Below are 16,344 nucleotides of genomic sequence, written 5' to 3' on the forward strand. Positions count from 1 at the left end.
GGTGTTTTCGGAAATGAACTTCCGAAACACCCCTGCGATGCAATTTCCTGCAACTTCCATGGCAGACCCCTAAATCAACCTTCAAACCAAATCAAAATGCTTCTAAACAACCTAAATACTACTAACAACCTAGCCATATATCATTTATGCAATTAAAACCCTAAATAACATGCATTTGAATAATAGATCTAAAAATTTTCAAACTTACAAAGTGTTAGGATTGAGGGCTTTTGAATGTTGTTTAGCAGTGTGATTGGAGCCTTGATGCAGCTTTGGAATTCTGTTTGCACAAATTTTCGCCTCTGCCACTTTTTGTTTTGATTTAGGGTAAATGATTGGGGGAGGGGGAGTGTTTTGATAAATCTGCAGAAATCGCAGTATTTCGGAAATGAACTTCCGAAATAATTGTTTCGGAAATGAACTTCCGAAGTAAGTCAATTTTTTTAAAAAAACACGCTTTCGGAAATGAACTTCCGAAGCAGGGGTAGTTTTTCGCAGGAGGTGACCACCCATAGGGAGGTGGGTAAAGAAATTTTCTTACAATATATCTTTTACAAGGTAAAATAAATTCAATCACTAAACTATATCTGATTATAGTCATCAAAATCATTAACTTTTATTTAAAAAATTATTTTATGTATTCTAATCATTTTAACTATTAAAAATGGATTGAGTTTCTTCTGTTTTTATAGATGATCGGTTCGCTTTGAATTTCACCCATCAAAAATATCTAGTTCAGAATATATTTTGAAACTCTGGAAGGGGAAAACCAAACTTCTAAAAATATGAATTTATTCCATTCAAGCCAAATTTACAATAGAACAACAGTACATAGGATCTCAGTATACATACTAGTGTGTATATATAGAATCATATACAGTAGATAGACAGAAACATTTATCAAACAAATATATAGCAATATAAGGTAGTAATTGACTATCCATACTTCGCAGGACCGCTTGACTATCCATTACACTGATACAAGTATATACACCGTCTTTTTCCTTTTTTATTCTTTTAAGGATACATGTATACGACAGCGTCTGCAATCAAAACTTTGCCTCCAGAAGAATGGAGGAGTATGGAGCTATGCTGTACGTTTTTCCTATGCCGGGAACACCATCAAGGACCAAGTCATCAGGAGATTCAAGATTAGTGTCCACCTGTAAATATGCCAAGATAAGTTTAAACTTATATTGAACATATTGAAACAATCTATATCCTTCTAACATAAAGAGAACAATTAGTATATGCAATAATAATGTAAAATTTTACTGTTACATATCCATTCAATTATAATTTATATCACACCATAATATCCCTTTGTTATGTTAGCTCTCAAGTATGTATCCTCAAAACATATCTTACCACGCGATACCAGCTTCTCTTTGTTGGGGGTGCGGGCAGCAGAACTTTCAAAAAGTAGTCATGAGCATTAAAAGCTAAATATACATCTCCCCCACTTTTGTCATGAAGCCTGCATGCATATGTGAAACACAAACACAAAAGGGAAAAACAGAGTTGTCAAGTCAATCTCAATTACAAGCAATAGACATTCCAGTTCCACTAATGAAAATTAGGAGAAGCAAAGAGTATATATGTGTGTGTAAGTCGGAGGAGTTGAACATCCATTTTATAACCCCTACTCAAATGACCAAGATAATATCTATAATCTGAAGATAGTGTTTAGGTGCTTCATTGTGTGAATGTGTTTCTAAAATTGCAGTATTTTCCACTCATTTCCAATTAAAATATGTATACTTACGTAAATGCAAGAAATTTGCTTTCATAATTGTCCCAATTGTCTTCATGCCAAGTTATTTCTTTCTGCAAAAATAAACTGTTCAATAAGCACATATGACAATGATTTTCCCTTTTTGATGGGAAAATGGTATTGTTTTTGCAGAATTAGTTCATTAGTATTGAACAATCACCTCACTGAGAAAATTTTCATGCCTGAATATTTTATGTTCATGCCGGTATTTTATCGCATTGGAGAAAAACCTGAAGTGATCACGCTTCCTTGCATCCAACTATTGAGCAAAAAGATTAGGCTGTTAAGAAATAATCACTAGTAAGCTACGAAGAGGGATGTTATAAATTTACCTGATCCCACAGGAAAAAATTAATGGCAGAATCATGCCCGTAACTATTGTTATTTCCATAGCGAGTATGGCCATATTCATCCCCCATTAGCATCATTGGCGTTCCCTGGTCATTCATTACAAGATATTAAATTGCTATTCTGATTTTAGGGGCAGCTAATGATAACAAATGGATTAATGCAACAGCATCTTCAAGTTTTCTTTTGAAATGTCTGTATAGTATAATCACCTAAAGTGCAATGTAGTAAATAAAAATTAGGTTAAAATGAAAATAATTTCCCTTAAACTTTGTGCCTCGACACATAGCTCCTAGTAGATTAAAGCTGTTATTTAGCAAGCTTAAGGTTTCAACAGGCCACTGTATTTCAATTGAACTTCCAATATTTACTCACTTTTGCTCTGAGTACTTTACCACATGTTTAAACTTGAAAGTTCAAACGCATTAATTGCCAAAATTGAAACCACACGAGGCTATTTGCCATAGACAAAGATGAAGGGGGTTTATTTGCATTTTAATATTAAAAAAATTGTACCACAAAAGCATTCTAAAACGTACTTCAAATATGTACCTGAGATACCATTAATGCTAAATGAAAGTTCTTCATTTGCCTTGACCGCAAAGCTCTTATACTAGTATCATCAGTTTCACCTATCAAACAAATACAGATAACAATCAATTTTCAGTAAACAGAAAATGAATTATATCCTTGACAGATAATTACACATGGGGGAAGGTGACCATAGTTGTATTTGTTGCCTGTAACTATTCTGGAAGTCAAAGTTAAGCATAGATATAGGTTTCAAGATCCACATTTCCTGATAGAGAGTTGTGTTGCTTATGGTAATGCCTAGTGCTGTGTGTTGCTTATGCTTGCTTACATCAAGTGTTTTTCTATGCAGTTTTTATTTGTGGTGCATTACGTAAATGTTCTAGAATAGTCTACCAGTTATGTAGTGTGTCAATAATAGCCTAAGTCAGCTAATCTCCGTCAAAATCGGTTACATTCAGTTAGCAGCTTGTTAGACAAGCCAAGACTAGAATATACAGTTATTATAATTGTAGACTCAGATTTCTCCGACTTGAAAGAATAATAATATAAAAAATCATTACATTTCTCTAATTTATAATTATTCAACTATCAATTTCAATCAGGGTATCAAAGCTTGATCAAGGCCATAGCCATGTCTTACGATATACAACCTCTTCAGCTTTCCACACCATCTTTGTCTGTCTATTCCATCTTGGCCAGTCCTGCATAACGATTTCAACTTGACTTACGACTTCCAAAGCAAACGGTTATGAATCTCATTTTCCACCACATCTGTCATCTTCTCTGATAACTTCCATGCCTCCTCCAGCAAAATCTGTTTCTGTTTTTGCACATATCTCCTTTTCTAATATTGTCTCAAAGAATGACAACAACCCACTTGCATCGCTCCTCCCATTAGACATTAGTCCTGTTAAGAAATGTGGTTGGGCCTAACTCATCCCTACAAAACCGGCTTGTAGGGTGAGGATTGCCCCCACTTATAAGGACATGTTCAGGCCATATATTGTCTGATGTAGGACTCTTAACACACCCCCTCACGCTCAGGAATAGAGAACTGGAGCATGGAAATAAATGGTGGGTGGCCCGATAGCGGAGACCATAGAAGGTGGTCCACCGGATCTTAAACGAGGCTCTTGATACCATGTTAAGAAATGTGGTTGGGCCTAACTCATCCCTGCAAAACCGGCTTGTAGGGTGAGGATTGCCCCCACTTATAAGGACATGTTCAGGCCATATATTGTCTGATGTAGGACTCTTAACAAGTCCTATAACATAGAACAAGTGCTTCAGCTTCTATCCCATCCGCCTCCACCTGCATCTTCTTACTTTCACATTGCCATCCACAAAGATAGATGTTTTACTCTATACGTTAACCCTATTCATCATTTCATGTCTCACACCTATTATGTTTTTTTTTTCTGCTCTTTCATTTCATCTATCTTTGTTCCTTAGACAGTTGATGAAACACTATCCCATATAGGGTGGAGACAGACCATAATCTTTAAACCAACCATACTTTGGGTCTTGATCACTTCCTCCTAGGAAATTTGTTAAAATTCTTAATCATACAATTAGGGCAAAACCTTCTACTCATCATGACTCAATTAGGCAGCTATGCGAAGATCACAATTAGGGCAGAATTTCAAAGCAAAATAAAATGTCCATAGTGCATATCCAACTGCCCTCGTATAAGAGGTCCAACTCCTGCAAAGTCGTTATTTCTTTGTAGTAAATAGCCATCCTGTTTTGCATGCCATAACTATTGTTTCAGGACATAAATCAGATAGGAATTTTGAATTTTGAATATAAGAGTATGTGTCTTTTCCAGCTTCTAAATCTTGTTTTGTTGCAAGTCAAAACATGAAGATATTTCCAGTTGTTGATTCCATACAATTAATTACTCAGACAATGATCAGGAGTAACAGGTTTGTCTCTTGCCATCCTGGCTTTCCAAATTAGGCACATATTCTATAAGAAACCCATATTTCCCTTTGCTTTCAAAAATTAGCTTAACAATTTGAGACTAATATGTGCAGTTTTATCTACTGAGTCGCGGATCATTGATTTGGAGTGAGTTGGAGAAACCAACAAGGCATGGGCAATCAAATTTTGGTTTCCAGTTGTGCTGCCCATGGTTATCAAAATCACAATCTAATTCTTAAAGTCTTATGATTTTACGATCTCACTCACCCTCAACGATCTAGATATTAAGTAGAATCGTGTGTTGTAGTCAAACTGCGGAAAAAATTGGTAAAACCATTGATTATGTGCGATTCACCAGTTCCGGCCACGGTCGGCCATTTTCCAACAGCACAAGATACAAAGGCACAACAATTTCAGTTTGGCGGCGTCCATTTTTCCATGAATAGACTTGCCTACGAAAATATCATGTAGAAATACTTCAAATATGTAGTATTATTTCCTGTTTTAGTATCTTACGATTTTTGTTACGATCTTAAGTTTTACGATCTTGCTACCCCCTCTCAATCTTACAAAAAAATTGAGTAGGATCTTCCGATCTTATGTTTTACGATCTTATTATCCCCTCCCGATCTTATGCAAGATCCCGATTTTGACAACCTCTGCCTGCACCACCTGTGCTACAGCCTCGCCTCCCGGCTACGACACTGCCATCAGTCATTGTTGAGTCTTCAGTGCGACCAGAGGTCGCTGTGTTTGAGCTGTTGGAAGCGCCGGTAAGAGCATGCTTCAACAAGTTTGTGCATGCCGCGAGTGAAGAGGGAGGGAAACCCTTGATCACTGAACCTAGGACTGCTGAAACCATGTAGAAAGCAATGGAAATATGGCACTAGAATAGAATTATGGGTTAAATATGTTGTTGGTCCCTATAAATATTTCAATTTTGACTTTTAGTCCCTATAAAAAAATATTGACTTTTAGTCCCAGTAAAATTACTTTTGCACTACAGTTTTAGTCCCTGTAGAGAAACTAAAACTGCGTGCAAAAGTAATTTTATAGGGACTAAAAGTCAATATTTTTTTATAGGGACTAAAAGTAAAAAGTGGTAATTTTATAGGGACTAAAAACATATTTAACCCTAGAATTATTACATTAAAGTCTAATCCTAGGATCAAGGAATGATACGATAAAAAATTAGTGGAAACCTTATCGCTGATTTTGCTTATCAGGGAGATATGCAATATCTCCTCATTTTCCTATAGAATCAATTAAAAGAGAACACATCATTTCCAAACAATGAATAGCATAGGTGAACGGTCTATACGTAAATAAAGCATTGCCTTTCAGAGCCTACCTTCAAAACCACAATTCCAACTAAAGTTATCATTGCATCCATCATTTCCACCTTCCCCATTAGCTTCATTGTGCTGCAAAATCAAGAATCAAAGAAAATATCAAGTTTTGATATACAATTCAAAATTGGAGGAAAAAATTTGGAGGATCTACCTTGAAGTTGTATGAAACAAGGTCACGCAAACTGAATCCATCATGTGCAATAACAAAATTAACACCATGGTATGGTCTGCGCTTGTTCACCTGAGACAAACAGATGAAGGCAAGAAGCCATTGTTATAAAATTATTTATAAAGCAGAATAGAGCCAAGTGAAAATCAACATCATTAAATTTTAGAGCCATAAATGGGGCATAAATAAAATAACATTAATTTCATCATGTTGCCATGAAATAAAACTAGTTTTTTTAATATCACCCAAGACTAAACGAAAGAACTCGAGATCAACCACAAATTTTTAGCAGCCAGTGTGCTGAACACATCATATTTTGACTGCAACATAATAATTACCAGTATTTATTTTTCAGTCAGGAGATTGGATAAATGTACTCATTTGACCAACATAGTTTACCAAGGAGTAGGGGTGGGAATAGGCTGGGCCGAGCTAGGCTTTGCCAAGCCTGAGCCTGGCCTGCTATAATATTCAAAGCCTAAGCCTGGCCTGTAGCCTATCATAGGCTTATTTTTTTGGCTTGGGCCTGGCCTTTTTGAAGGCCTGATTGGCCTATTAGCCTACTTAAAAGCGTATTTCATTTGAACATTTGTAAATAAGTGATTCAACTCGTCTTTATATAGACTAACAAATTAAAAGATCAATGAGATTAAATATTTGCTTGCATTAGTTTATTTGAGTTTACCTAGTAGCATAAATTTTGTGATATTATTTGTTTGAGAGAACTTATCGAAACAACTTATGACGTTGTTCATAAGATTCTTTTCATCTTATTTTCATAATTTCTTCAAGATAACTAAAATTTATTTTTATATTTTTAATTCAAAGTAAAAAATATAATATAATAATAATAAAATTATTCATATGTATTTAAATAGGCTGGCCTCTTAGGCTTAAAAGGCTTTTTATGTGGCCTGTGGCCTAGCCTTTTTAGCTAAATAGGCTTATAAAAAAACCTAGGCCTTTTCTATTTATCTAAAAGGCCTGGCCTGACCTAGGCCTATGTAGGCTGGGCCGTAGGCCCTTGTTAGTCGGCCTGGCCTATTCCCACTCCTACCAAGGAGGAGGGACTGATGATTCATTTTGCATCATGAATTTCAGCAAGACTTTGAAGTCTGATGGCCTCTTTAAAAGAGTGCATAAGAAATTTAGAATCAAAATATAATTGCATATTCATGGTAGATATGTTGGATAAACTACAGAGTTGGCAATAATTTAGACTAGCTTAATCAAACATTCTAGCTACACTAGTTAAATTTCAGAGTTGTTAGAAGCGTAAAAAGCCATTCCCAAACCTCCATCAAATAGCTTAAAGATTTATAAGAAGTGGCGCTTACTCTGTAAAGATCAGAAGATCCAGAAACACGAGTTGCAAAGCTCCCCTTGGTTCCAGAATCACCCTAGGACATGTATTTAAGGAAACAATGAAGTAGGAATAAACCAAACAAGTCATAAGTCAAATCCCAGCTCATTATAACTTTTTTGATTTGAAGACAGTGACAACTGATTTATCTCAGCCTTTTACTTGCAGGCCATCCATCTTATGCAAAGCATACTACACCTTAGCCAGCCAATTTGAATTACCTTGATAAATTTCCGTACGTCATCACGATATTTTCCATTCCATTCAGCCCATCTACATCCAAAACATACATTAAATTCTTCATAGATGAACTAATATCCGATAAATACATCCATAAAACAGTATTTCTAACATTCTAGGCAGAATCATATAGGTGCGTTTAGAAGATGACATTAACTTTTGGCACAGCAGTAACATGATGCAAAGCAAAAAGTATTGTTGAGTCTCACAATGAACGAGATATGGCCTGAAAATGGGTATATAAGTGGGAGACATCCTCTCCTTTCATTTTGGTTTTGTAAGTTTGCGTTAAGCCCAGCCCAAATTTTTAGAATAGTATAAGAGCCGCTTCGATCAGGCATTAAGTTCATCAACTTTCTATATGTGTAGGATTATAATGAAAATTATTCATAAAAAAAACATATATTTAAAGATCATTAACAAATTACCGATCCCAATTTGGAAAACTTCCAACAAGATAGAGACCACCACAGTCCCAAGGCTCTGCAATAATTTTACATCTAGACAAGACTGCATCCTTAGCGATTGCCTGCAGAGGATAACATCACATCGCTTGATAAAAAAAATTCAAATTCCAGATTCCCAATTTTATAGCAGAAAGAGAGCACTGCAACTCAAAGGTTTGTCTTCAAATCGAAAAAGTTATAGGAATTTTTATTAATTAAGAAGTAATCTAGTTAAGATGAAATCAAACCAACAAAAACTGATTAAAAAAACTAAATTAAATTCAGGATTTGCTTGGCTTTCATTTTTATTGAATTGCTAAGCTCATTTTGGTTTGCGATATCTAAACCATTCATCTACCAAGTATGGCATCGGATTCTACCTCATGTGGATCTTTCCTACCTAGGTCAATGATTGGAGGGTTGGTTGAGAATGAATTGCCATGAAACTATTCATTTTTGGTCAGTTTATGGTGATTAAGTTATGTGGAACTCAAATCCAGAACACTTATTCAGAATTTTTTCTGTTGAGAAACAAGTGTGAGATGAAAGTTCCACATTGCTTGGAAAAATGGATGTTGAACACTTTATAAGTGAGAGGACCCGTACATCTAATGCGTTAAAATTTGGGGTGAATATGTGGTATCTCTCACTTGTTCGGGGGAGTCTTTGACCCATTGTAGATGTGGATGCTTCCCATCACATTCCCCACATATTTTTAAGGATTTTAAAGAAGAGACTTGCTGTCTATCCTTTAATTGGTTTCATCTAATGGGTTGTAAGTGAATAAAAAATATTTTTTTCTTTCGTGTATCACTCTCCCCACATATTTTTAAGAAACTGCATATTAATTAGTATAATAAACTGCATAAATGTATATATGGCAGTTGCAGTTTTATGAGGTTGACTCAGCCACTTATAATTTAAATCGGATTTATATGAGAATTCTCGAGAACACAGTTTTCAGAATATCTGAGTTTGACATTATATGTCTTGCATTGGGTCAGGTTGACTCAACCAATGGCCAACCTTAGTTGTAAGAACTCTATATACGGCTGTTATTGTATAAAGCCCATTAAACAAAAAATTAACTTCTCTGTTTTCTGTTTTGAATTATTCAGTTTGACACAATATTGGCCCTGGAGTTTGTAGTACAACTAATTACTTGAACATCTAAGAATCATGGATGGGCACCTATACAGACATTGGAACGCATGGAAAATCTAAAACGTCCAGAAATTTTTATGTCTGACATGAATGTCCAAAAAAATCCAACATTGTTTTCAGATGATTTGAGATCCCAAATAACTGAACCATACTGATGAACTCACATACAAAGTGTTCCTTAAAGTGGCATCTTATCTCACTGATTACAAATATATTGTGAATATTGTAGTATATATTTACCCTGATGAGTGGAGGAGCATTGAGGGGCGAACCATCAGTTCCTCGACACAATATACTTGCAAGATCAAATCGAAATCCATCGACATGATACTCAGTGACCCTACAATAAAGCAAAACAAAACACACAATAATATTTACACACTTAGGAACATCAAAGAAAATAGTGATATTGGTTAGTTTAGATATTTTAGCACTTCCAGTGGTGTCACAATTCAATTAATTATTATTATCTTTTAAAAGAACATTAAAGATAGTTAAATATTACTTGATCCTCGCGGAAACTAAACGGCCTTTACGATTACTGACAGGGTATAAATGATTCACAAACAGAAATTTTAACAATAGAGTGCTTCATAATATCTACAAGTACGGAAGTACCACATCTACATGATATATATATATATATATATATATATATATATATATATATATATATATATATATATATATATATATATATATATATATATATATATATATTGTCAACAAAAAACTATATGATACAAATATACAAATGAACAAGGAAACGCTGGTATTAGGTCAATTCCACAAAATAAATCAAAGTATATACAATCAATAATCATATCAATAACAAATTTTAGACATGTAGTCCATACCAATGTCTTAGGCTGTCAAGAATTAGCTCCATGACCACAGGATGGTTACAATTCAATGTATTTCCTGAGGATGAACATTCTCTGAGTGAGAGAAGAGAACTTAAATAATGATACAATGTACATAATATGGGTTGGCGCCTTGGCGGTACATAAAATGAAATGTTGCATATTAAATATTCTCTATGGAGAAAGAAAAAAAGCACAGTTCCTCTATATATATTTGCTGCTAATTTGTGTTGTGAAAAACAAGAAAAGCTTTGCAACTTATCCATAAATTTAAGGGAATGGATACTACTTGGTTTCCGACTTGGGCGCTCAGCTTCGTATTTATGAGAAAACTTTGCAATTGGTTTGGTCACATAGCTCTGGGAGCTGAGGGGTATTTTCCTTTTAAATATTGTAGCCCTCAATTTGATGTTATTAATTAGAGGGTTATTTTCAAGTTTCTGTTTCATCATCTATTTTCTATGTGCACTGTGCAAATGTAAATTAATATGAACAAAGCTGTTAGAATAGAATCTTAAGGATTAGACAAAGATAAAATTACCACAGCCGGAAAAGTTCAGCAATTGTCCTTTGTCATCCAGCATGTAATAAACCTATAGAATTGAAGAAAATTTACATACAGAACAAGCAAATAATTTTTCAACATTCTACATAACTAAAACAAAGATGACAAAAAATTTGTTAATAGATGATACCACTTTACCAAAGCCATACATAGTGTTTCTAACTACATTCGAATACTTGAGAGAGAAACTTACCTTGAATTGTTTTCTGAGTGTTGAAGAAATATTAAATGAGAGTAAGTTTGTGCTATACTAGTAAAATTTCAAAGGAGACGAATTCATTGACTATGGAGCACCAAAACTCCTCGAATTAGGCATATCCCAGTGTTGGACACACGTCGGTGTCCAACACTCGTATCACACCGTAAGACATGCTAATTTGTAAGAACATTAATACTATATAGAAGAAGATAGAGACACTGAAAATATTCTAACGTATAAATAATTGTCTTTCAAAAATAAAATTACAAATAAGAAATTACCTTATTATCTATGCCACGAAATGAAGTAGTGTAAGGATTGGGGTCATCAGCCTCATTAGTATGATTGTAGACAACATCCAAAATAACCTATGTATGAATAAGATTTATCGCAAGAGATATACAAATCTTGAAATGATTTAAAACAAGACACAATGAGGTAATCGAAATATTAAGCATGCTTCCACTCCCGAGTTGTTACAATGAAATACTACTATCATTACCTCTATGCTAGCAGAATGTAAGGCTTTAACCATTTGCTTGAACTCTTGGGAGGCATTAGCTGGTCCTCCGCCAGCACTAGCATAGCGACTCATAGGAGCAAAGAAATTTATTGTTGAATAACCCCACGTATTAATCTTGGGAAGCAAAAATTCAGATGTTAGTATCATATAATGCCACTTAGCAAGTCAAATACATACTCTGATCTCTTTGATCATAAAAAAAAAATACACATTACATACTCTGATATCTTCAATCATCAATGAAAAATAGATATTTATATACAGCCAGAAAGAATACAATTGTTTTTCTATGTTTGTTTATTAGGAATGGATCCTCTCTATTTTACTCTCTATTTCTCCTTTCTATAGTTTTGGGGTGTATGGAGGAAATTTCTAGCTCATCAAATATCACATTATCATGATTTATTCTATACTTCCAAAACCATAGTAATGGAGAAAATTGACAGAATGAGAAATGGAGAAGATCCATTCCTTTATTTACTGGGGAAATACAATACACGCTAAAGAGGTCCATTGTGAAGCCTTGACTTCAAAATAGAACGTGATATTTTCTAATTTACCATGTGATCTCTAGGATTTGGACGCCTCTGCAATTCCAACTCATCAAACTCAAAGATAGGCAGCAACTCCACTGCATTGATACCAAGCTCTAGAAGATGTGGGATCTTATATGCAAGCAACAAAATGAGTTTAAATAAAGATATACAATAAATAGTAAGCATCAATCATATAGTAATTAATAAACAGCACAAATATAGTTCCTAAAGTTGGAGGTGGCATGCAACCACTAAACATTGACACACCTTACTACTCTCATACCCAATGATAGCCCAGATGTTTACCTTCTCAATCACACCAAGATAGCTTCCACGAATGTTGTTATCCAATCCACTAGATTCATCCATTGTGAATGCACGGACATTCATCTCATATATAACAAGATCTTTCTGCATTTGCAACAAGAGCTTAATGAATCCATAAATTGGACTTACTTCATCTAGAAACATACCATACGCAGTCATATTCTCATCAAATGAAAAAGAAAAAAAAAAAACTAGAGATCAACATCAAGGTAGAATACAAACTCTACATATAGTTTTAAGCATAAAGCAATTTATATGAAGCCTTGGTTTAGGAAAAAGATTTTGATGAATCATTTTAGAACAACTATCATTTATGCAGGCTGAATACCTCGGCAATATTTGGAAGCTTATAATTCTCTCCCCAGTCAAAAGGCAAGCTGTCAAAATCATATGTACCCAGAAACTTAGACAACTTCGAGCTAATATCCCCAAAATATCTCCGACCTTCAACTAGTTTTGCATAAGGATCAACAAGCACAATGCTTCTGTCAAATCGATGCCCCTTACCCCAGTCTTGAGACCCATCTATCCGATACCCGTACAGAACATTGCTCCTAGGAAGATCCTGCACATCGAGAGATGAAAAACAAAATATATTAACTAAATGTCTATATGTGCATTTTGAATAGCTGTTGAAGTTCCTTACCCATGTAAATTTCTGTTTAATATCAAAAAGGAAGGGAAAAAATCTCATCAAATTTAAAATGGAAAATTTTATCTATATAATCATTATAGTAAGACTGCATCAAGTTTGATACATTGATTCCAATTACTTTCAAAGGTTTTAATGAGGTGCATTGGTATTCAACTCGAAGACATCTCATATACTTCCATCCACTATTGTCAATATTTTAGAACATATAAGAGTAAAGGGAAATAAAATTCATATTTGACTAGCCAAAAGAAGTTTTTGACACAAGAATAATACACTTGAAAATAATGCATAAAATATACAAAATTTATACTCGAATAGACAGAAAACAAATGTTACTTACCTATGCAATTATGAAAGGTACTTGATAATTGCACACATTGAATTTTTTAAGTAAGTTACAAAACATATAGCAACAATTTCAATCAAAAACCATGGAAAGGCTATAATCAGGCACAGGCAGTATCACAGAAAGCACCTCAATACATATGTGCCAAACGTCCCCTGTTTTGTTTAAATGAGGGTCCAAAGCCAGTTCTATCGTACCACCATCCAGTGTGTCAATGCTTTCCCTAAAATACATTATAAAAACAAATATACATTGACAAATCAAAGATCTTTCTCTTGAAAAATATACATTGACAAATCAAAGCAAAATTTTCAATCCTTAATAATCAAGATCTATCTCTTGACATATAACAGTTTTGAGCAAATATACATTGACAAATCATTGAGGGGAGCACAGACAAGGTTAGCTTCGTCTTTAGTTCACCTTACTTTTGGAAGCTTCTAGTGAGACCTTTTGTAATAGGGGAAAAAATAATTGTTTCTGCCACACATAAAAAAGTGTTCTCCAACAAGCTTTAGAAATTAAAGGCCCGTCACAAAAATGCTTGTATGTGGCTTAAATCAAATATGACAGATGCATTTCAAACACATAATTTTTATGAAGTTTTTAAACCGACATTCAAAAAAGAAAATCTAAATTTACCTTTCAGGAAGGACCAAACAAAGTGTGACAGCAGTTGCATGTCGTGAAAAAATAGCAAAGTTGATCCCATTGTCGACTTGTGATACACCCAACGGAAATGCTTGGCCTGGGGAAGTTTCCCACGATGGTTTGGTCTCCATCACTTTGAAAGCTTCGTCCTAGAATCGCAAAAGGTAATACATTGCAACACATGTAGATTAAAGTATTTGTACATTGATGATCTTTCACAATCAGAATAATATCTAAATTTAAAAAGGTTTCCTACAAGTCAAACCTTATTCTTTTCATTTTCTACACATGATCTTTCTCAACATTGAGTTACATTTCTTATTATTCAAGTTTTAAGATCAGTGGCACAAAACAGAGACATTAATGACATAAATACTACCTTATGCACCTCTTCTTGAGCACGACCATAAGCATTAGCATTAGTTGTGCTAAGCTTTGAACCTTCTCTTATCTAACCTATGCCAAAAATGTTCAATCAAAATTGACAACAGAAAATAACAACTCACTAAGATTACTGAAATGCAGTTAAATACCTCACTATTACTCGATTTGCTTCCAGATGCTTGCATACTAAACTTCAACCTAACGATAGGATCAAACGTAATAACCTAAAATTCTTACTAATTATAGTAACAATAAATGGATGTAAAATTGAAAGTGAATTACCGGATATCACGGCGAGAGAAATTTCCGGCAAGTGAAGTGCGTCCGGGATAGTTGCCGGTGCCGGAGAAAATCGAAGCGAGGAATGTTGTTGGTTGAGTGGCGGTTCTTGAAGAGCAGAGTAATGGCTGGTGAAGCATTGTTGAAGAGGAGTATTGTTATTTGCACATTGAGAGTGTTTGTGTTGAGTTGAGTTGAGGTGTAAGGTCTAGAGATGATTCGAAGCGAGCAATGCGATATTCATGGCTGCCACGTGAATCTTGTCTTGGTTTGGGGAAAGAGAGGTGAATGGGACAATCGACCTCTACACGTGCCGGGAAGATATCTTGCGCATCTTTCCAAAATTTCATCATTCTTTTTTCACTCTATTATTACATCTTTTCAAATTTTGATCGGTTGAGTTTTGAGGAATTTTTAAATAAATAATTAATTCTGAGAATTTTATGTTAAGATAAATTTCATTTATTAAAGTATTACTAATTATACATAGGGATTAACATGTAAACTCTAAAATTAGAGAAAAATTATCAGCGTTGGATAATAAGAGAATAACATTATGTTAATATATGTTGGGTCATTTTGAGAAGCATTTACTTTAGATCAAGAGTAACATACAAATGAAAGTGACATCATATTCATCCAAAACCTTAAGGTGATAGGTCATAGGTGTATGGTTTCTCTCACTTGTAAAATGTTCAACCTCCACTTTTCTTAAAAATATGTGACTTCTAACTCACATTTGTATTACAACATTATCCCCTTTAAGTGTGAGTTCATCCATTATGTTCCCCTTAAACGGAAGTTCTTTCATCCACATACACTTGTACCGTCGTTGCAGAAAATATAATGGGACACGCCGCCTGACCACAACCATGTTATGAAGGCTTTTGATACAAAGAGTCGATCCTTTAGTTGAACTATCGCCTCTGGTACCACTTTAATGGAAAATTAAGACACAATAACAAACTAATACGCAGCGAATATAAAATTTCTCACTTGTAGAAACCTTGAGAATCAACAACATATATAAGACGAAAAATCAAAAAAATAATAAAGGCACAAAATAACACTGATATTTTTAACGTAGAAAACTCCTCAATACGAGAGTAAAAATCACAAGTCGTCCAGACTAAAGAAATAGTTCCACTATAACTAATTAAGGATACAAGAGAGTCTTAAAGTGATTCACAAAATGGTGATAACAACTGCAAATCACAAAGCATACTAACTTACAAATAAGAATCAAGAAGATGGAAAGTTACCCAAACATGCAGCTTTAGTGCGAAGCAGATATCTCTTAGCTCGGATTTTATTTTAAAATTCTTAACGATAAAAGTTAGATACATGTGTTGTGAACCTGCCCTCCAAATTTGAGCTTGATCTAGCGGTTAACGAATCGAGGATAGTCGATTTAGTGAGACTAGTTGCAGAAAAACGAGAATGTGTTTCTCTCCTCTTTTCTCTTTCTTTTGAATCCTTATTTTCTCTCTATCTCTCTTAACCCTAAATTGACACTTTCCACTTAAATAAGTGAGATAAATGGGTTATTCATATTTGGGTTTTTCTCCACATAGGAAGGGAGCTCAAACCCGACAAATCTCTCCCCACAACTATGTGAAGGAAATCGCCAAACCAACGATATCACAACAAGCTTCAAATTTCCCTCTTGATAATCCTTTAGTCATCATATCTGAACCATTATC

The 16,344-nt window shown here is 34.5% G+C and overlaps 1 protein-coding gene across 1 annotated transcript; it reads right to left on the reverse strand.

Moving 5' to 3' along the window:
- Positions 1-775: 775 nt before the first annotated feature.
- LOC131660964 (isoamylase 3, chloroplastic-like) lies at positions 776-14,976 on the reverse strand. Its single transcript, XM_058930340.1, has 24 exons — positions 14,645-14,976; positions 14,512-14,560; positions 14,358-14,429; positions 13,970-14,127; positions 13,457-13,550; positions 12,655-12,891; positions 12,306-12,410; positions 12,024-12,128; positions 11,443-11,577; positions 11,222-11,308; positions 10,718-10,769; positions 10,171-10,234; positions 9,554-9,653; positions 8,132-8,232; positions 7,685-7,736; positions 7,438-7,500; positions 6,083-6,172; positions 5,931-6,003; positions 2,675-2,754; positions 2,107-2,211; positions 1,935-2,033; positions 1,766-1,827; positions 1,369-1,477; positions 776-1,163 (listed from the first exon to the last, which is right to left on the reverse strand). Exons 1-24 carry the CDS (start codon positions 14,779-14,781, stop codon positions 1,050-1,052), a joined length of 2,343 nt encoding a protein of 780 aa, XP_058786323.1. The 5' UTR covers positions 14,782-14,976; the 3' UTR covers positions 776-1,049.
- Between the last annotated feature and the right edge of the window lie 1,368 nt (positions 14,977-16,344).

Source organism: Vicia villosa, linkage group LG3 (genome assembly GCF_029867415.1).
Source record: "Vicia villosa cultivar HV-30 ecotype Madison, WI linkage group LG3, Vvil1.0, whole genome shotgun sequence".
NCBI classification, from domain to species: Eukaryota; Viridiplantae; Streptophyta; class Magnoliopsida; order Fabales; family Fabaceae; genus Vicia; species Vicia villosa.